The sequence below is a fragment of the Schistocerca gregaria genome, chromosome 8 (assembly GCF_023897955.1).
Source record: "Schistocerca gregaria isolate iqSchGreg1 chromosome 8, iqSchGreg1.2, whole genome shotgun sequence".
Taxonomy (NCBI): domain Eukaryota; kingdom Metazoa; phylum Arthropoda; class Insecta; order Orthoptera; family Acrididae; genus Schistocerca; species Schistocerca gregaria.
The window spans coordinates 293,922,087-293,944,683 of record NC_064927.1 but is presented as its reverse complement, the minus strand read 5'-3'; the positions used below and the strand labels follow the sequence as shown (position 1 = coordinate 293,944,683).

The 22,597-nt window shown below is 37.6% G+C and overlaps 1 protein-coding gene across 3 annotated transcripts in view; it reads left to right on the top strand.

Moving 5' to 3' along the window:
- LOC126284505 (rabankyrin-5) overlaps positions 1 to 22,597 on the top strand; it is a 499,589-nt gene that overhangs the window by 281,543 nt on the left and 195,449 nt on the right. For all 3 annotated transcript variants that reach the window (XM_049983482.1, XM_049983481.1, XM_049983480.1), the window contains exons 14-17: positions 5,546 to 5,719; positions 15,072 to 15,185; positions 16,563 to 16,719; positions 21,617 to 21,817. In XM_049983482.1, coding sequence (XP_049839439.1) covers positions 5,546 to 5,719; positions 15,072 to 15,185; positions 16,563 to 16,719; positions 21,617 to 21,817 — 646 coding nt within the window. The remainder of the gene's footprint in view (positions 1 to 5,545; positions 5,720 to 15,071; positions 15,186 to 16,562; positions 16,720 to 21,616; positions 21,818 to 22,597) is intronic.

Sequence of the window (22,597 nt, the reverse complement as noted above, 5' to 3'; positions counted from 1 at the left end):
CATGCTCTGGATCCTGAAGGCTATGCCGGTGGTAGCTTAGCTACCACCGGGGTCACCCATACGGGATTGGCAAAGGGGGAGGAGCGAGGCGAAGTGTGTTCCACAACAGCCCACTGGTCCTTTTCACCTATCCCAAGCCTGTCCTTACCCTGTCCTTTTCCTGCCATCTCAAATCGTAATAAAGGGTAGGGGAGACTTTTAGGCATAGGGAAGCCAGCTACCCTAGGGGAGTAAACCCTTACAAGAAAATCGGGCAAGTCTGGAGGCTCTTAGTTGGCAGCCCCATCACCAGATTAGGGAGCTGTGGGCCAATCACTGGCACTCCCAAAAGCAAATGATTAAAGAAACAGCAGAAAAGAACAGCCAGACGCACTCAAGTATGACGACCTTTGGCATGAAAAGGACAATGAAAAGAGATTTCTGGAATATTAAAACATTGAGAGAAGCCAGCAGACTGAAACAGATTACAAAGGAGATGACGAGTTACAGGTTGGACATACTCGGACTTAGTGAGATGAGATGGCTAGATTTTGGAGAAATCCAAACACAAGATGGATACACCTTTTTACACTACTCTGGACCCCGTGGGGAGTATGCAGAGCACAGAAATGCAGTGAAAAAGAGCCTTATGGAATGAAATCAGGCTTCAGAAAGACTGACAGCAAGTTTTACGACAAACATTTGAAATGTCACAGTCATCCAATCCTATGCTCCCACAGAATCCTTTGATACTGAACAGAAGAAAAGAGTTTTACCTCTCCTTAAGTGACACCATTAAGAGTACAAGTAAGAGAGACATCTTGATTATTATGGGAGACCTAAATGCAAAAATTGAAAAGAACAGTGAAGGCCTAGAGCATGTAAAGGGAATCCATGGTATCGGAAAAATGAATGAAAATGGGGATATGTTTTCAGATTTCTGTGCCAGTTATGATTTGGTGATTGGAGGTACATTATTCCCACTCAAGAATAGCCATAAGGTTACATGGGTATCCCTTGATCACAGAACGGAAAACCAAGTTGATCATATAGTGCTAAGCAAAAAATTTAGAAGGTTGCTGATGAAATTGTTGCAAATTTTAGACTAAAAATCATGGCTACAAATAGAAAGTTCAAACAAGGGAACAAAAATATGATGTGGGAAAACTTAGAATAAAGCAAAACAAGAAGCTTTCTGTATTGAGCTAAGGAAATGCTATGAGGCACTCCAAGAAGCACAGGAAAATGATGAAAATAGTGTCGATGATACATGGACTCAGATTAAGGACATCTATTGCAATGTGAGCAAACGGGTCCTTGGCTTTAAAAACCATTTAAAGAAAGATAGGATGTTTGAGTGTACATGGAATTTGATCAGCTGTAGGAAGGATATTAAGCAAAAGAGAGTATGAGTAAAACAAGACAGCAGAAAACTCAAATGCAAGCTGAGTATGCAGCTACTGACCCTCAAATACAGAGAAGTGTGAGGAATGATAAGAAAAAGTGGCTGGATGAGCAAGCTCTGAGAGCAGAGACAGGCGCAGCAAGGGGTGATACTAATGAACTGTACCGCATCACTAGAATGTTTTCAAGAAAGGTTTCAACAAGAGAAGACTTATGAAAAGCAAGGAGGGTAGGCTGTTGACGACAGAAGAAGACCATCTTAGAAGATGGAGAGACCATTTTTCTGAAGTTTTAAACGAGAGCAACCTGAAGAAAGGTAGAGGCAATGAAATTTTCCAGATGCCAGTGACAGAATCAATGTAAACACTCCAACTAAGACTGAAATTAAAATATCTCACAAACAAATGAAGAACAGGAATGCTCCAGGAATGGATAATATTGCACCTGAGGTGCAAAAAAGCAGACATTGACACCACTATAAATCTACTGCATCCATTGTTTGAGAAGATATTGTCAGAAGAGAAAATACCAAAAGATTGGAAAGAAGGGCCGATTATTAAATTGCCAAAGAAAGGGGATACTACCAATTGTAATTACTGGCGAGGCATCACCTTCCTATCTGTACCAAGTAAAGTACTCTGTAGATTGATGCTAAATCGTACGAAGGACTCACTCGAGGCACAACTGAGAAAAGAGCAAGCTGGGTTTAGAGACCACAGGAGTTGTGTCGATTTCAACAACACTGTGTATAATACTTGAGCAGAGTGCAGAATGGCAGAAAACACTCTACCTTACATTTATTGATTTTGGAAAGGTGTTTGACTCTCTTAATAGGAGAGTTATGTGGCATACCTTGGAAGACTATGGAATACCATAAAATATAATAAATATTATTAAAGCCATGTATGATGGATATGAATGTAGGGTGCTACACAATGGGAAACTTACTGAATCTGTCCAAACAAATGCTGGGGTGAGGCAGGGATGTATTCTGTCACCTACCTTGTTCTTGTTGGTACTGGAAAGTGTAACAAAAAGAGTTGTTGATGGTAGGAGAAGAGGTATTCAGTGGGGAATGCAAGGCAGGCTTGAAGACCTTGACTTTGCTGCTGATATCTGTTTGCTTTCACAAAGATTGCGTGATATGGAAGAAAAGTTGGAAAGACTGAAAGAGGAATCATAAATTGCAGGAATTAAAATACATGTTCAGAAAACTAAGGAAATGAGAATGCAGTCTGAAAAACAAGCAAAGCTAACAGTGTATGGAAAAAAATTGGAACAAGTAGACTCCTTTGTATATCTAGGAAGTACTGTCTGTAAAGATGGAAGGGCCGAGGAGTCAGTCAGTCCTGTATAGTTGTGAAACATGGAAGGTAACAAACATGATTGTGAACCAGCTACAAGCCTTCATAAATCAGTGTCTTCAGCAAATTATAAATGTGAGGTGGCCAGACGTTATAGCAAATGACGAATTGTGGGAGATGACAAAACCAAGACCAATCCGCAAACAAGTAAAGGAAAGAAAATGGACGTGGCTTGGTCACTCAATATGCAAACAACAAGAGGCTGTTGAAAAGGCAGCACTGGATTGGAACCCACAAGAAACACACGTATGTGGCTGCCCGAAAAGAATGGTAGAAAAAGCAGCTCTGAAAGCTGGTAAAACATAGAGTAAAGTGAAATGTTTGGCTACCTTATGATACAAAAGGAAATACTCAAATAAGTCATGTACTAGTTTGGGGTTGGGGGGGGGGGGGGGGGTTACACGCAAATAACTCCTACAAAAAGGTTTGTCACATGCTTCTGTTCTTGCAAAATCAAAATCAAAAGCAATGCTGTGAGATCCATTTACAACCAGATGGAACTGTTAAAACCCTTAAAAATAAATCAATTTTTTTATACATATTAAGGTCACAACTTAATAGTTTTTCAAAAGCTAAAGAATTCCCTGATTTCCATCTGCTGTAGATATATTTGAGGAGGAAGGCCTTTATTAATGGAGTGGTGACCAAGTGGTAGAAAGCCAGCAGTCAGATCAGGCAGTAACTGTGTGACTGTGACTCGATCCCTGGATCAAGTCACACTTGTTGCACAGTTTTTTATGCTTCACTGAGAGAATGTATATAGTGTTATTAAAATTAAATAAACTTCACTGGGGGAAAAAAGAGTAGCTAATGCTGTGCTTTATGCTTTAACACCTTTGGTATTATAGGTGGTTTTGTTAGCTCAGGAAATTTCTCTAACAGCTTTGAATAGTGACATTTTGCATAGAATGAGCTTACTGAATCATTAGCATTACCTCTGCAGAAATTTTTAAATTAGTAATGTTGTCTATTAGCTTTTTATTTTTCAGATCTATGAGTAAACCAAAATGATGAAGAAAATCGTCTCCCAGTATTCCATTTGATACACCTGCTAATATAAATGGCCATTCAAACTTAAGTTTAAGATCTAAATCAATGGTTAACAGCTTTGACCTGTAAGTTTTTATTTCAGAACCATTTGCGGCATAAAAACTAAAGTCAGAGGATTCAAGTTTTTTAGTTTTTGGCACTGGTATAACAGAAAAATCTGCACCGCTATCTACCAGATAAGATTGTCCACAAGTTCTGTCTTTAATAAATAATTGATTTTGTCACCTTTCTGTAGGAATTAGGGTAGAACACTCAGCCGCTTTTGACTCTACCCTTCCCTATTTTCGTTATTTTTCCATTGGCAAGGTGGTACACACGTTACAGGTTTACACCACGAGTCTAATTTGAAATGATAATAACAGTATTTACCATTTGTTTTGAACTGTGTTCTGTTTCTACTTCTGCAGCACGATCTGGATCTGTTTGATTCTCGGAGCACCTTAACTTCATTTTCTAAGTCTTTAATTTTTACAAGAAGATCGTGGACTGATAAGGATGTGGAAGGAACTGATTGGGCCGAGGTAATTTGAAGCTTCTCTGTAAACTAAGCTTCGTCTTGGCCAAACCAAATATCTTTCTACCCAAGTGGGAGGAAGCTTTACGCTTACCTTATTAATTTCCGGAGTACTCACAGGATTGCCCTCTTCAAGTCCACTTCCTGTCGGCATTTTGAGTATTTTTACTAAACACTGTCTGTGACAAATTCCAGCTGATTGCACGTTGGCAATTCGCTGATAATTATGTTGCAGGATTTTTTTGTTGCCTCGCTGATCACGTGGGGGTCACCACTTGTTGGTGGTGTCTTAAGGTAAGCACACACACATAAGAACTTACAACTTCTTTATAATATAATTTTATAACACATGAATCAGCGTGTTACGTAGACAAAGATACATTTATAAATCTCTAAAACAAGACAATCTTCTTCTGTTTCCCATAACGTTGCAGAACATATATCTCTGAAGCCAACCTTATCGATTTCAAAACACTCAATAACACACACTGAAACACCATATGGCAGAGCACCTGCTCCCACAGACATTATGCCATAAAGTGAACTGAAAAGCAAATAAAGACAAAATATTTCAAACAATCAAAAATCAAGGATGGGATGTAATTGATTAAATGGAATTGTTACAAACTAATATATTTGACTGACAAGGTGATAACCTCAAGGGTCTGGGGACTGCAACATGTGTTGGAGTTGTGCAACCAGAGCCAAGTGGTTACTCATCACCAGAGTCAGATGATTCTTAGGATGACGGAATGTAGGATTCGATTGTGGGATTTATCTTGCCAACAGACAAATGACACACTAGAAAAGAGGAATATTGTGGAGTAGTTTTTGTGTGCGCATGGAGAAACTATGTTCACTGAGAACTTGAGTTGCATTGGACTAGAACTTGAGTTGCATTGGACTGTTCTTGTTTTCCATTGTTGGAGTGTCTAACTGTGAAAGTAATAGATAATATGCAGAAAATTCAGACCTGGTATTTTTCCTATGAAGATGATGATGATGATGATGATGATGATGATGATGATGATACAATCAAAAAAGGGCATCCAACATCATATTGACAATACTTTTATGTTGTTGTTCTAATTATTAAATGTTTTTAAGATTTCATTCAATTTCAGGTGTCAGTTACTATTATCTTACAATACTATAGCAATTTTTTTTCTTGTTCTTCAAATCAAATGAGTTGATGGGAATAACTATTTAGCTGTGTTTTTTTATTTCTATGTAGTACACAAGAGAATGAAACTTCTCTTCAGTTGGCAATCCAGAGTCACTTGACTCGCGTTGTGGAATCTCTTTGTCAGCGTGGTGTGGACATGTCTGTGCCAGATGCCAGTGGAAACTGTCCTCTTTGGGCAGCACTTGCAACCGGACAGGATGACATTGCCTCTGTTCTTGTTAGGTATGTGTAGTATAAAAATATGTAAGTGAATATCTTTTTTATGTAGTTTCAAGATATTTAAGAATTTCGTGCATCGTTAAGTATCTTTAAGTAGCATTCATGATACACAGTGATAATGCTTTTGTTATCCCTCTTCCAAAAGAATGTAAAAGTATCTTGAGAGGACATCAGTCCAACCATTTTAGGGTAGTATATAAAAATCTCTCAAGTCTCTTCACAGGATAATATTTTTGTATAACACAAAATATCTGCAACAAAATTTCCCAGTTCTGTGACCAATGAAAGTGCATTTTTTGTACCATATTCAGAAATATGATCAGAGGCGCCTGTGAATGAACTTCCATTTTCCTTTGTGTTAACAGTATCTGCTAAACAAGTCAAATATACTGCACATAATCATAGCTTGTTTCGATAAAATGCTAATTTATTGTATTGTATCTCCTAAAAAGAGTAGGCCCCAACATAATCTACTTCACTGAATTAATTTACCAAATCATGTGTACATATAAAAGTTGAACAGAATTACCTGACCATTTTGACATATTTTATATAGATTTCAAAGGCACAGTACCTCCTCCATTATCAACCTTCCCTCCCATTTCACCTTTTGTCTGGTTTTGTTTTCCGACAACTTCAGGGGTGAAATAACAGTTTAGCACTAAATGTAAGTATTTGGTAATGTGACACCAAATAATTATAAGAAACAGAGTTAAACAAACAAATAGCATAGTTCTTAAAGTCTGAAAACAAGTCCTTTCTGAACGAAGGACGTGCGTGATCAGCAATGGCTAGCCATTTGAGTTTCCAAAGATTAAGGCCATTTTGACACTTTTGGCTCAACTAATTTTTTGTAATGAAAGTTTCCTCAGGTCATCATTTGTTCTTGAATTGGCTGAAGTTACAATGCAGTTTAGTGATGTGGACAATATAGTGCTATATGGTGGAGAGTTTTGTTTACATTATTGTGTTATCCAGTGACAGTGAAATATACATAGAACTTTGATGATGGCCATTCGTGAAATCAGCATTAAGTGCGTACTGTAAGTGAATGATTTGGAGAGGGGGAGATATGTTTAAAAAAATTTTGAACAGTCTAAGGTAGCAAAATTATCTTAATTTTCAAAAAATGTACTGCAAATGGCCACTCAGTCCAAGGAAAGTAATGTAGTCATATGACTGACCACATAAATATCAAAATGTTCTTGCTAATACTGATCATAGTGCTTGATGGTGTCGCATAGAACATGAAGAAACTGAAATAGTTTGTGAATAATAATGAAGTCTCTCCCAGGGGACACCGCCTTACACAAGATGGCCACCAAGTGAGATCACAGTTATTTTTTCGTCTACATATAGAATTTATTTCAAAAGAAATACTGCCGAATTTAAATTTTCTTTGTTTTGTATTCTTGCTGTAGTGTCCGTTCTTGTCACACAACTGAATATTAGCTTCCCAGCAGTGCTTGTTCTTGAAAAAATTGTTCTTTTGCTGAAGTCCCAATAATCGTGACATAACCCGAAATTTTGTATGACATAAACACAAAAGATTCTATTCAGTTTTCCTTCATAGTGCAAAAATCGTTTAAAAATACTGCTACTAGTTTCATCAGTGTCTATTGTCGCAATAAAAGTGTAAGCAAACATTTCTAAATTGTATTTAACTTAGACATTTCGTATTGTTTACTAGTTAGATGGAAGCGATCTAGACCTAAATATTCCAAGTTATAAACATTTAAAAACCTGACCAAACACTCCTGAAAACATAAATTCTCTAAAAGCAAATTAATTACAAACTCATTCTTCTGTCATTGTATCTCTAAATCAGTACAAAAAAACCAACCACCGCACACAAGACCTTTGTGTCGTTTTTTGTTTACACACAGCCAATCTCGCATCCTTGACCAATTTAAAACATTTTTTAAACTTAATTGTTCTTTCGCAACTGACCATGAGTGAGAAATGTGGGAGCTGTTGTAGGGTAGTGAGTAGAGGGATTTGTTGTGCAGTGGGGAGAATGTTGGGAGAACAGAAGAGGCTCTCTCCTGGAACTGCAGAGTATGCAGTAGAAACATTTTGATTGGGGAACAGGAAAGGAAAATCTGTGCCCTTGAGGCACAGTTGGAAGAAGCAAGGAAGGAACTCATAAGAATCAAGGGAAATGTGCAGTACACTTAAACCAAGGCCAAGAAGCCTAGGAATGTACAAAGTGCTCGTAAGAAGAAAGTGGTGCTGCTAGGTAGTAGCCATGGGTGAGGTGTAGGCCCTTAGTTACAGGAAATTTTTAAGGGCAGTGTACCAGGCCACCAGTATCCTCAAGCCAAATGGAGGGCTAAGCCGTGTGATAGAGGACCTAGGGTCTTTATGTAAGGACTTAACAAAAGAGGACCATGTAATAATTGTGAGTGGGGTAGGGATGGGGCATATGACATAGGTGGTGACATGGGCAAGATAGCTTTCCTGACTCATGGCACCAACATACACTTTGTTGAGTTGTTCCGTCATCGTAATTGACCACACCTTGATGGAGCTGTAAGGCGAATCACTGTGGGGTGAGGGATGGCTCTGAGGACAGCCAACTTTGCTCATGTTTCTCTGGTGTCCGTCGGGACTGTCAACAGATGGGGTTTCACTAGGCATGGCCTATACCTAAACAGGACTGGGAAGGGTAGATTGGCACAGCTGATTTTGTGAAAGTAAAGGGGGTGGGTCTCGGGCCACACATGGTCAAATACCTGTTGTCATAAGTAGGAAAAGTAGGTCTTTCCTAGGGTAGATCCAGACAACAGGTTCCCCTGCCTAAAGAGTATCTCCAGCAGTTTAAAAAATACCAAAACAATCACTCACAAGACAGATTTTAACACTTCAAGTATCACACATACCACATCACAAAGAAAAACAAACCTTTGGAAAGAGTAACATGGGGCATTTCACGGACTTAACAACCGTCCGTCAAAACATGCTATCAATAAAAAATAAAATACAACTATTAAAAGTTGAGCTCCAATCTTTAAACTGCACAGTAGTTTCTATTACTGAGCACTGGTATAGAGACACAGAAATCCAACATACAGTATTATCGTTATATGAAAGGGCAAACTCTTACTGCAGAACTACTTCAAGGGGTGGAGCAGCTTGCATTTATATCAGAAAAGGAACACAGTTCAAATCAAGAGATGACCTCAGTACCGTAAGTGAAGACACACTTTGAAATATCAGGTATTGAATTAACAGGGCTTGATATCACCAAGAAATTAATCATTTTGTGTGTGTATAGATCTCCCAGGGGTATTGTGAACACTTTTTTCAATAAGTTAACAGAAGTTCTAGATAAAGTCTCAAGTACAAAGGTCAACATAATTCTGTGTGGGGACTTTAACATCAACACTAATATCATAAATGAATCCAGCAGAACCTTCACAAACATCCTTCAAGTTTTGGCATGTCCCTATTGGTCAATAGTGCAACAAGGGTTACTACAATGACTGCATCAGTAATTGACCATGGGGCCACAAATATGGGCAGGGAAAAATGTGATGTAGCTGTAAAAGATCTCGGACTATCAGACCATCTCTGTCAAATAACAACAGTAAAGTCAGGCACCGAATCATTCCCTAAACTACAAACCTAGAAACGACTTCTACCAGAAATCAAAATAAAAACTTTTTCAAAAGATTTAGAAAAACAAAGGTGGGATGAAATGTATAAGGAAAAAAAAGGGAGGAATGAACATCCATATAGTGTTTCTGGAAAATATTCACTACATGAAGAAGACAATGATAATGGAGACTTACTATGCCAATTCACAGCAGGGAATAATACGATTATTAGAAGTACCTGTTTCCCCACACCAAAGGATCTATCTGGCTACTTGGAAGTCTGCAGTCAATCAGATTGACTATATTTTAGTGATTTGCATGCCACTCGACATCTGTTATGGATGTACAGAGCTGCAGAGGACTGAACTGTGGCTCAGACCACTTTGTGGTAAAATCAGTCTTGAGAGAAAAACCATCATTAACAAATGACAACAGAACATGAAAGAAGATTAAATGGAATACTAACAAAATTGAAAATACCTGATGAAGTAAAAAACTGGCAAGTAATACTAAACAGAAAGTTGAGCAGTGAAGAGAATGCAGTGGGAGTAGATGAAAGGTGGAATAGGATTGAAAAAGCCATTAAAGATGCTGCAGAAGAAATACGAGGAATGAGGAGGAGCGGAACAACTCAAGAATGGTTTGATGAAGATTGCAGGTCAGCAATAGGGGGAAAGAAGAGGGCAAGAACAAAAGTGCTACAGAGGGAAACCAGAAATAATGTGGAACAATATAGAGAATTAAGGAGAGGAGCTAACAGACTGTGCGAGAGAAAGAAAAGAGAGTGGAGTAAGAAGAAATTTAAAGAACTAGAAGAGTTAAAGGAACAGAGTGATATTAGAATGTTCTATCAAGCTGTAGGCAAAATAAATAAGACTCCAGCCAAAAATTATGGCATGTTCCATAAAAATGGGAAAATGATAAGAGAGGAAGAGCAGATAGTGGAAATATGGGCTGAGTACTTCAAAGATACACTAAGCCCCAGCCTAGAAGATGAAGAGACAGCTGTACACCAGGAAAGAGTAGAACTGGAAGTAGACAATGATGCCAATGAGGCAAGAAAGCCAACACAAGGGGTCTCCCAAGCTGTGCAAAAGATAAAAAAAACAATTGAGCCTCAGGGGAAGATAACATAATACCTGAATTAATAAAAACTGGTGGTGAGGCTGTAATAAACAGACTGCACACACTAATATCAGATATATGGGAAGTGGAAAATATTCCAGAGAATTGGAAAACTGGAATAATAATCCCCATTTATAAGAAAGGGGACAGAACAGCATGTGATAACTATAGATGTATAACACACCTAAGTGCAGCTTATAATATCTTCACAAGTACATTAGACAAAAGGATACAGAAGTGTGCAGTAGATTTACTAGAGCAATTACAGTGTGATTTTCGACCAGACAAAGGAACAACTGATCAAATACTTGTGATAACACAGGTGAAGTGAATATGATGTAGACCTGCATTTCCTATTTATTGTCTTCAAACAAGCCTTCGGCAGTATAAACCAGCAAGAACTACAAAGAGTACTGGAAGAAGCTGGCATATGTGCTAAACTAATAAGACTAATCAGAGTGGGAATGACAGAGGCAAAAGTAAATGGTCCTTAGCAGAAAAAGTAAAAGCTTTGATTTTAATAAAGGCATGAAGCAAGGTGATAGTCTCTCCACTGTCCTATTCAATATAGCCCTACATAGTGCAGTAAATAAAATCAACAAAAGAGGCACCATATTTATAAAAACTGGCCAGATACATGCATAAGCTGATGACATTGCTATAGCAGGAAGAAATATTGATACACTCCGAGAAATGTACTGGGCAATCTAAACAGAAGCCTTAAAAATTGGGCTCATAGTAAATAAAAATAAAATAAAATATATAGTAATGTCACAATATGAGGCCAGAAGAACCTAAATGTCAACTAGAAATGCTTCAAAGGGGTGTCCTCTTTTAACTACTTGGGAGCCCTAATAAATAACTACAAATGATAACAGCATTTGAAAGGCTATAAGGGAAAGAATACAAGCAGGAAACAGAGTTCACTTTGCAAATATGCAGTTTCTCAGATACAGTCTTGTTACAAGAAAAACAATACTGCAAATATACAACTTCTTAGTCCACCCAGTTATAAATCACATGTGGGTCACATATATGGATATGGACAGAAAATGACAAAATGAATTAAGAACCTTTGAGCAGAAAATACTACACAAAATCTATATTCCAATAACGGAGAAAGAAGGCTGGAAAGTATGCTACAGTGCCAAATTACAAGTGTTAATACAAGATAGGGAATAGTAAAATTTGTGACATCACAGCAAATATGATGACTGGGACACGCCCAGCTAAGCAAAAAGGGAGACCTAGAAGAAGATGGATTGACAATGTAATAGTGGATTTCACCAGTATGGAAATCTGGGGGTGGAAAAAGAGCAGCAGAAATGTGGAGGAAGATTGTTGAAGAAGCCAAGGCTCGCCAAGGGCTGTAGCACTACCGAAGAAGAAGAAGAAGAAGAAGAAGAAGAATAGTGATAAGTAATAAAAATGAATTGCAGGTATTTTTCTCAGTTACTTTAATGCTTGAATGGATTGTTTGTTACTGAAACTATGCTCAATAATGAGTTATGTCACATACTAGCATTTTAGCAGCATGCATTGTATGGATAGGTTTTAATGTTTCTTACGAACCATATTTGCTGAATTTATTTGAAACTGCTGTCAATTTAATTAACCACTATTGTGACAGATAATGAGAAACAATGGGTGTTGTACATCACAGAACATAAAGCTAATAAAAATTATGATGGTGTTCTTAAAGAAGAAAGAAAAGGACATTTTGCAATGTCATTGCCCCGACTCCTCCTACCCTCTACTGCTGAACCTATGAGTCTCTTGGGTAACCTTGCTTCTCCCATGCGTCTAACATAACCCCATCATCTAAGCCTGTTCGCCCTGACTGCTACATCTATAGAGTTCATTCCCAGTTTTTCTTTGATTTCCTCATTGTGGACACCCTCCTGCCATTGTTCCCATCTACTAGTACCTGCAATCATCCTAGCTACTTTCATATCCGTAACCTCAACTTTACTGATAAGGTACCCTGAATCAACCCAGGTTTCACTCCCATACAACAAAGTTGGTCGAAAGATTGAACGGTGCACAGATAACTTAGTCTTGGTACTGATTTCCTTCTTGCAGAAGAGAGTAAACCGTAGCTGAGCGCTCACTGCATTAGCTTTGCTACACCTTGCATCCAGTTCTTTCACTATGATGCCATCCTGTGAGAATATGCATCCTAAGTACTTAAAACCGTCTACCTGTTCTAACTTTGTTCCTCCTATTTGGCACTCAATCCATTTATATTTCTTTCTCACTGACATTACTTTCGTTTTGGAGATGCTAATCTTCATACCATAGTCCTTACATTTCTGATCTAGCTCTGAAATATTACTTTGCAAACTTTCAATCAAATCTGCCATCACAACTAAGTCATCCGCATATGCAAGACTGCTTATTTTGTGTTCACATATCTTAATCTCACCCAGCCAGTCCATAAATAATATGAACAACAGTGGAGACAGGTTGCAACCTTGTCTTACTCCTGAAACTACTCTGAACCATGAAATCAAACAAAATTCATGGTTCATGGTGTGGGTTCCTGTAGTCATGTTCTAGTTCATGAACCACGGGCAACGTATGAGTGGCCAAGTAAGTGGTCCTGACAGTCGGGATACCAGTTACTTTGGAATAAGGCTGGGCATCTCGGACATATTCTGAGTGGTGGTCACCTTTGTGCTCATATGGCAAAGACTACCAGATCCACTGGTTAGTCCCTCAACTGTTAGGGGTAAAACCCAATGGGACTCAAAGTAAGGTTAGCAACCTGCTTCCCCGGTACTTTAAATATGATGCTGGCAACAATCAGAGCAAAATGCCTCGGATCAAAAAGATTTTCATGTTAAAAATTGTTATCAAATTTTTGTTGCTAGGTAAAGTATAAAATAATAGATATATTGAGTACACGAGATAAATGTGTGTAATGGGCATTATGGGATGGAGGAGAAGTGACATTCTAAGAGAAAACAGACACTGGAGCATGTAAGACAATTACAAATACTATAGGGTGATGTAAATTTAAAAAGAGAGATTTTAATACAGACAAAAAGTAAGTGAAGACGGCTCAAACCACATGAAACTGTGTTCAAGTTAGGAAACTAGGTGTAAGTAGAAGTGTATTTATTGTGCAAAATTCAGTTACATCTAGTAAGATGGCATTCAAACCTAACTGTTAAAAAAAAGTGATCTGGATAACGAAAATTTGTCCTTCCCTAAAGAAGGAGGCTGTAAGTTCTAAAAACTACAATTAATAGTTTCTTCTTTCGGTGTTTCTGTCCTCACTATTGGAAATGTTACCTCATAAAATTGTTTAGTGGCCAGCCATCTCTTTGTAACTGTTATAGTCTTTTAAATTGAATATCTGAATCGAATTCATTACATATTGTATGACACATTGTAATGGCAGTATCAAGAAAAGTGTTTCAGAGATTTCATTGGAATGTTAGTAATCACATGAGAGTTTTTACTGGTAAGAGAATAGCAATTTTTTTTATTTCAAAGGCTAACAAAAAGTTGCTGAATATTTGTTCAAATACTTCTCACATTATTTTAAAATCTTTGATATTCAGCCAGCAGATGCTGTCAATTAGGCTAGGAAAACCTAACATTATACATCAAGTACCCATATGAGGATGAGGGGCACAGCAAAGGGGAGAAGCTAGAAAAGATTTAGAATAGGAAAAAGTGCCTTCACTCCATTTGAATGACACCACCAAGCCGAAAATAATTTCAAAATCATAACAACCTGAGGAAACTTAAATTTGTGCTTCTCACATATATTCAGGTTTTTTCTTCAAAACTAGCTACACTAGCTTTTTTTCTGTATAATGGAAGTGGTTATTGAAAGAGTTTGTGGAGGTGGTTATTGAAAGAGTTTGTGGAGGTGGTTATTGAAAGAGTTTAGTATGTGGATGCTGTCAGGTTTTTCTTAAACAACTCAATCAACTACAGTAATGGACATATTTCCTATTTTCACTTTTCACAACCCCCACTCTCCCCTACTCAAATATGATTTTAATTTTGTCTCAAAGTATTAATGTTGGAAAATAACATATAAACAACTGCGTTGAATTAGCAAAGGCAATTTCTAATGTCTGTCACTATGCACTGTACAGCAGCTTGCAGAAAGTAAAACATACTTGTAGTGTAATCATCAGCACTCATAACTAAAACTGTATGGAAGGTGTCTTGAAATCACTGCAACCAGTAGCCTGATTGCAGTAATTTCAAGAAACCTTTGTATATCACAGTTGCAGTTATTCTCAAAGCTTTGAAACTGTATTGTTACAAGTATCTTTGCAAAATGAATTTGAGATTCCTGTAATCTTATTTACTGAATATTAATGCAAGCAAAATAAAACACTTATACAATTGTGCTTCAGGAAAGTATTCTGTTCTATTATTTTGAAGTAAGTGTAGTCTGGTGGAGCATTTCACATGGTCACTAATACCTAATGTTAAAAGTCAGTACTTCTCATTCTGTTCAAATGACAGAGGCAGACTATTTGTTGGATTTGTTTTTATCACACAACTGAAATTTCTTTGAAACTGACTCTAAGCATTTGCATGTTAAGCAGTTACTGCATATGCATAGAAACTAATGATGTTACTGTTTATAACCACTACTATAGGAATGGAGCAGATACGGATTGTTGGTCTGAAGGGCCTGAGGGTTCATACCAGACCTTACTTCACAGAGCCATTGATGAGAACAATGAATCAGTAGCTCGGTTTCTTATACAGAGGTAAGTAATTTGAATGATTGTTTACAATGCTGTTGGTACATAGCTGCTGATACTTAGTCTCATGTCAAATGTCCACATCATATAGTTATCCCATCAGCTTTATTAACAGAACACTTTCTTTGGCCCATTTTGACTTCATGGACAAATATAATCATCAGTCTACATCATAGTACCAACTTTCAAGCTTGTCGTGTAGTATACTACAGAAAATGAACCTTCTGCTCATTCAGTTGGGTTGTGCCAGTGTAAATATAGTGAAACTGATCTGAGAAAGAGTAGCCATTAATGGTGACTCTTTCTGTTTGCTTGTTGGTCGGTACATAGAATCTAGTCACAAAAATTCAATATTAGTGTTCTGCTTCTCTCTTTCATTCATCACCCCATTCATATGCTCAAATGGGGGAGATTGTAAGCTATTTATTAATAAAAACTGTACTGACAGGATACATTATTTTAATAAGAATAATAAAAGGCAATGCATTGACCATGCAGGTGTATGTACTCCAACAATGTGTTGTTTGTTTGTCAGAATTTGAGTGTAGCTATTGGAAACTTATTATATTATTTATTTAGTATTCTGTTCCTGTATTTATAAGTTGAGATAAACAGAGCATAGTTTTCCCCTTACTTAGTTTGAGGGATTAAGGCCTGTAGTCCTGTGAACTAGTGTTCCTTTTTTCATTTGCTACTGCTCTATGATGTAATTAAATTTACAAAGCTTCAAATAGTTGGTGGCATACTAAATGTATTTTTAAATAAAGTTTCTGTTTCTTTCTTTTCATTTTGTATCTGTTGCAGTTACTAAAATTTCAAAAACTAATGTTAGTTTTTACAATGTAGAAAAAGGGAAATTGCTACTTAGTATAAAGATGACACATTAAATTGCAGATAGGCACAGATAACAGACTCTTGCACACAAGCTTTCAGCCACAGCCTTCATCGAAAGAAAGAAAGAAAGAAAAACACTCACGATTCATTCACATAAGCAAGTGCACTTCAAGCACACGTGACCGCCAACCATGACAAAATTCTGGTCCAAGCTCCGGGAGTTGGTGGTCATGTGTATGTAAAGTGTGCTTGCTTGTGTGAATGAATGGCATGTGTTTTTCGTTCTTTCTTTTTCTGGTGAAGGCTGTGGCCTAAAGCTGATGTGTAAGTGTCTTTTAATTGTGCCTGTCTGCAAATTAATGTAGCAATCTCTCTTTTCCTACGTTGTTGATATTCCAACCTGGTGTTTCCATTGCTTAATGTTAGTTTTGGAAATTATTGATTGTGTAATATCTGACATGTCACAATGTAGTGCCATACAAGAACCTGTTTCACTATCTTTTACATTTCTACCAAGCATAAAGTTGATACACTATAAATTCCTCTCAGTGGATGTGATATGAATGCCCCAAGACGACCTGGACCAGGTGGAAGAGGTGGTGAGGAAGCAAGAAATCAGCAGGGCCCTCTTCACATGTGCTGTGAGTGGGGCCTAGAAACTGTAGTACAAACATTAATTGAGCATGGTGCAGCTATCAACAACAAAGTCAGTATAAATTGCTCTTCATTAAGACACTATGACAATGTGATATGTTTGTATAATGCTACATTTAAGAATATTAACAGAAATATTTTGGGGATTAATCTTCACTGTTCTCAAATTTCCATTATTCAAAAGAGAAAATATGTTTCTACTGGTTTAACCATGATTACAGTGTCAGTACTGAATGACTGTATTAGTTATTTTAAGAAATGTGTACAATTAGCTTCACAGAGCAACCATGGTAGGTGCAATATAGGAAGTTGGGATTGGTGACAAAACTAAGAACTTAATAAAGGAACAATGATGGATGTTGTGTTGCATTTAAAGTTCATAGATCCACTGTTCAAACTTTCAATATGAGACTTAGTGACAGGAGGTCACCACTACTTCCCAATGCCATATTCCAGATTGGGATCAAGAAGTAGTTCATGATATTTGGCAGTGAGAAATAGATTGACAGTTAAAGAGGTTTGGGATCAAAAATGACTGGGTAGGTAGCCTTTGCCACTGATGTGCCAATAATCGGGTAATTTGAAGATTCATTCTGGATACAGGTCAAAACATCCTTGGATATACTGCAAATATAGAACTACTGTTACAGGTCAAAAAGCATCTATTGTGGTCAGTGGGAGCCAATGCAGAATAACTAATATTGTAAACAAAATAAATACATGGAGGAGGGTATAATGCAAAAAGGTGCACCTGGAATAGTGCTCCAGGAAAGAGTGAGGAAGTTGGAAACAGCATACTACCTATGGCCAAATGAGAAACTTTCTAAAATATAAGAAAAGAACTTCTTTACAGAAAAGAAGAAATTCTAAATGAACACGACAAAAGAGAGGATTCATGAGGATACTAGATTGTATTGTGAGCAGGAGAAAACGACCAACAGCATTACTCTAATAATTCGCAAATATTCATGTCAACGTGCTGCACAGCTTTGAGGGCAGGTTGTGAAATGTGGTTGGATAGCTCAGTCTGTACTTGTCTGCAAAAGGCAAAGGCCCGATATTAGAGTTGTGGCCCAGCACACAGCTTAAAGCTGCCAAGAATTTCCATAACATGTGCATATTCTGTACTGTTGTCAAGAGTATTTCTAAGATTGGTAGCAGACTCATTGACATCTTACTATCTCAACAGTCCTAATAAATCCTGCTTGATGCAGAGAACTCAATTTGCACTTTGGGTTGTTACCAGACAGTAGTAATAAATTCCTTTCACTACTGGCAGTAACAATTATTCCAGCAACAACCACAACTCATTGTATTAGGGACATTAGGGACGAAATGAGGAAAAATCTAAATTGGGTTCTGGGAAGGACATGTGTTGCTATAGAACATGAATATATTTACATTCTTCAGGTAACACAGACATCCAAGCAAATGTGACAAGAAAATATTTTCAGGTCATCAGATATCATCTTTCATTTAACTCTTCGGTGGTCGCACCTTTCATACTTCCCTGAGTGGGTGCGTTGCGGCTTTTACACTGCAATTAGTATTACATTTTTAATCTAAGGAAAAATAATCTTTATATAATCACCAGTTACATTTTATTGGAGAAAACATAACATAACATTACATGGCTCTATAAAAATATTTTATTTATTTGTGGCCTTCACATTTGTCTACTATTGTCACTGTAATTTATAACAAGCCGGTACTGTTTATTGCCTTCACGGTTCTTTTAATTATATCACTTAATTGCACTGATTCACATGAAAAGAAAGTAACAGAGGAACACATTATGAAATGGAGCATTCATAAACTCCCACTCCTGTTTATGGTTGTGAGTGAATTAGTCAACTTCCATCTACAGCTCACTTCCTCATTGCACACATCTTGTATCTATGACACTATGCTTCTTCCATATATTTTTCTTATATTTCATACATACTCTTTTGGTTCTGTTGTTTTTATGCCTGCCACATATGTAACAAATTCCAGGTTTTGTTGGCTCCTTGGTCTTCTCATCTTAGTGCCTATACTTGGTCGAGAAGTGTGAATATCCTTGGGAAGTCTCTCAAGTAACACTTGTTGATTCAAATGTTCTTCCATTAGGTCCAGAGAAAGATGTTTCAAAAAAAAAATTGTCTTCTTTCTTTATTATAGGATTGTCAAATTTGAAAATAATGTTTGTGTTTATCCCAGCAATATCTATATGTCTGTAGAAAAATGCAGGTGGCTGTTGTCGTATTATTCTGGAGGTACTGTAGGATGAGCACATCTGATCTACAGTGTCTACTCCTCCTTTGATAGCATTGTAGTCCAAATTCACTCTCAATTTCTTTGTCTCTTGAGCTGTTTCATTTGTGCTGTGCAGTATCGATACAAAACTCACAGCTTTGTACTTTTTAAGAGCACTTGAGACCATACAAAAATCGTCTTGAAAACCTAAGAGACTTCTCTGGTTTTCATTTGCTTCGAATTCTTGAGGTATTTCCTTCTTTCCTTCTTTCCTTCTTTCCTTCTTTCCTTCTTTCCTTCTTTCCTTCTTTCCTTCTTTCCTTCTTTCCTTCTTTCCTTCTTTCCTTCTTTCCTTCTTTCCTTCTTTCCTTCTTTCCTTCTTTCCTTCTTTCCTTCTTTCCTTCTCTCTCTCTCTCTCTCTCTCTCTCTCTCTCTCTCTCTCTCTCTCTCTTTTTTTTCCCCCAAGAAATTCAAACTTTTACCAAGGAGGTTTTCAGCCAGAGGGTAGCTAATGTAATTGTCAGTCTTAAGATTTCTGTTTGTTTTCTCCATTGGTGTCACTAATCTTTGCACAATGTCATCAGGCTTGTTAGTCTTCAGGTAGGCTCCTGGCATCAGCTTGCCACAGTAAATCTCAAAGTTCAGGATGTAAAATGTTTTAGCACCACACAAGGCATAAATCTTGATCCCATATTTTGCAGGCTTGTTAGGGACATACTGTACAAATCCGCAGCGTTCTCTGCAAGGATGCAACATCTCGTCAATAGCGACAAGCTCGCTGACATTGCAGTGAGCAAGTCAGTTGTTGACAAACTCTTGATGGAAATCCCGAATAGGTGCTAGTTTGTCATTTTGTTTTCTTCCATTCCGTGTACCCAGGTCATCGAACCTAAGAGTTCGAAGCAGAAAGTGAATGTGTTTATAGCTGAAGAGAGCTTGTAAAATAGTCATTCCTGTACCATCTGATTCCAATTAGTGTGTCCTCTTTTCTTTATACCCATTAGATATAACACACCTAAAAGAGCCTTTATCTCTGGTTTTGTGGTCTCTCTGCAGTCTCATTCTCTTGAATATTGAACTTCAGCTATTTTACTACTCTGGATGTATTGGTTTGTATTTTCCACAATGTTGTCCATCATCCCATCCGTAATAAATAGGAAAAAGGCATCAATTTCTTTTTCCGTAACTTCAGCACTTGCTTTTGGACCTGGTAAAACTTTTAGGATGTTCTTTGACTTGGTTTTAGAAGAAGAAGGAAGTAGTTCACTTAACCAAATAGTTTCTTTATCTTTTCCCACATAAAATCGCTAATCATCTGTTTGTTTCTCCTCTCCTCAACCAGGTGCTCATCTGAAACTTCCTGGCAGATTAAAACTGTGTGCCCGACCAAGACTCAAACTCGGGACCTTTGCCTTTCGCGGGCAAGTGCTCTATCATCTGAGCTACCGAAGCATGACTCATGCCTGGTCCTCACAGCTTTACTTTTGCCAGTATCTTGTCTCCTACCTTCCAAACTTTACAGGAGTTTCATATCAGCACACACTCTACTGCAGAGTGAAAATCTCATTCTGGAAACATCCCCCAGGCTATGCCTAAGCCATTTCTCCGCAGTATCCTTTCTTTCAGGAGTGCTAGTTCTGCCAGGTTCGCAGGAGAGCTTCTGTAAACTTTGGAAGATAGGAGATAAGATACTGGCTGAATAAAGCTGTGAGGACCGGTCGTGAGTCATGCTTCGGTAGCTCAGATGGTAGAGCACTTGCCCACGAAAGGCAAAGGTCCCGAGTTCGAGTCTTGGTCGGGCACACAGTTTTAATCTGCCAGGAAGTTTAATATCAGCGCACACTCCGCTGCATAGTGAAAATCTCATTGAGGAGGTGGTAATCTGTTTCCTCTGTTGATTGTTCAGAGTTACTGCTGTGGTTTTCTTCTTCAATAACTTCCTCTTCTGACTCAGATTCACATGAATCTGACAATTCTTGTAATTCTTCTTCTGACAATTCTCACAATACTTTCTCATAATCTTCAGGACGTACAATTAGACGGTGCCTGTCAAATGCGTTCTTTTTCTCCATTTCCACACTTTTATGAGACCTAATGAAATACATGCTTTTATAAAAGTAATATATTGTGGTAAATCAATGTCCAAGATTGTAAAAATTGCATATTGGAACTCTGATTACCTTGAGGTGAAAGAATAACACAAGTATAGAAAATACTTACATAACGAGACCCATAACGGCAAACACACTGCAAATGCAACACTTGCCTTTCAAAAAACAATAGCGACCAAACTGCTGAAAGCATGAATTGCACAAATGTAGTAAGTGGTGACATCTGTTGAGAGTAACAAATACGTATCTTGATGTGGACGCAACTGTAACGCTATTTGTGGTACTAACAGAAAACTAAATCTTGTGGCTAACTGCCGCAGGTGCGCCCACCGAAGGGTTAACATAGGAGATTAGAAAACTCGGTGGGTGAAGTTTACATTCTGGTCTTCCCAAGCTCTATACGTTTACAGAGTGATAAGAAACCCTAATGCATGTTATAATGGAAAGAACACTCTGCCAAGGACTCAACAGTGGTTTGGAGACTATGAATGTAAGCATAAAATATATGCTCATGTGAGGTTTTCATATTAAAATTTGACAACATCAATGATTTTCCAAATCTTATGATAAAGTATTACAAATTTTGTGTTCAATGTTATGCAGGACATTCAGGGAAAAACTCCGTTACATATAGCCATAGAAAACCAGCATGATGGTATTATTTCTCTGCTGCTTTGTCATCCTGGATTAGACTTAACACTAAGGGACAAAGCTGGTCTAACACCATTTGCTGCAGCTCTCACATACCGTAATAACAGAGCAGCACAGGCCATCCTTGATCGTATGCCTACAGCAGCTGAGCAGGTGAGTTAGATATGTAAGCCATTAAAAATTATAAAATTTCCAAAAATGCATATACAGTGATGAATCTGAACATTTGAAACATTGTGGTGCACCTATAATCAATTCAGAGATGTTCAGTTTTCAAGTAGTTGTTTGTTTTCTTTACTTCGATATTGTTCTCATATGTTTTATTCTGTTTCCTTGATCGAGGCACACTGTAGTATTTATGGGACATATTCATCCATGGTTTCCACATAGTAATCATCATCATATAAATTTGTGTATCTCTACACTTTAGCTAATACAGTACTAGAAAGTTTTGGGTGAAATAGAAATATAAAAGAAACAGAGGTGTAGCTACATTCCTTTCAGTTAAGTTTTAATAAAAATAAAGACTCCAAATCATAAAAAAATTATTTATTTTCTATTCCAGTTAGTGGTTTCGGCATAGAAAAACGTCTCTAGATCAGGTGCTATGATGGCGTGAGGAGGCAGTACACAGAGTCGTTGAGTGGTACTTACTGGTTCATCTACATCTACATCACTACTCTGCAATTCACATTTAAGTGCTTGGCAGAGGGTTCATCGAACCACAATCATGCTATCTCTCTACTATTCCACTCCCGAACAGCGAGCGGGAAAAACGAACACCTAAACCTTTCTGTTCGAGCTCTGATTTCTCTTATTTTATTTTGATGATCATTCCTACCTATGTAGGTTGGGCTCAACAAAATATTTTCGCATTCGGAAGAGAAAGTTGGTGACTGAAATTTCGTAAAAAGGTCTCGCCGCGCCGAAAAA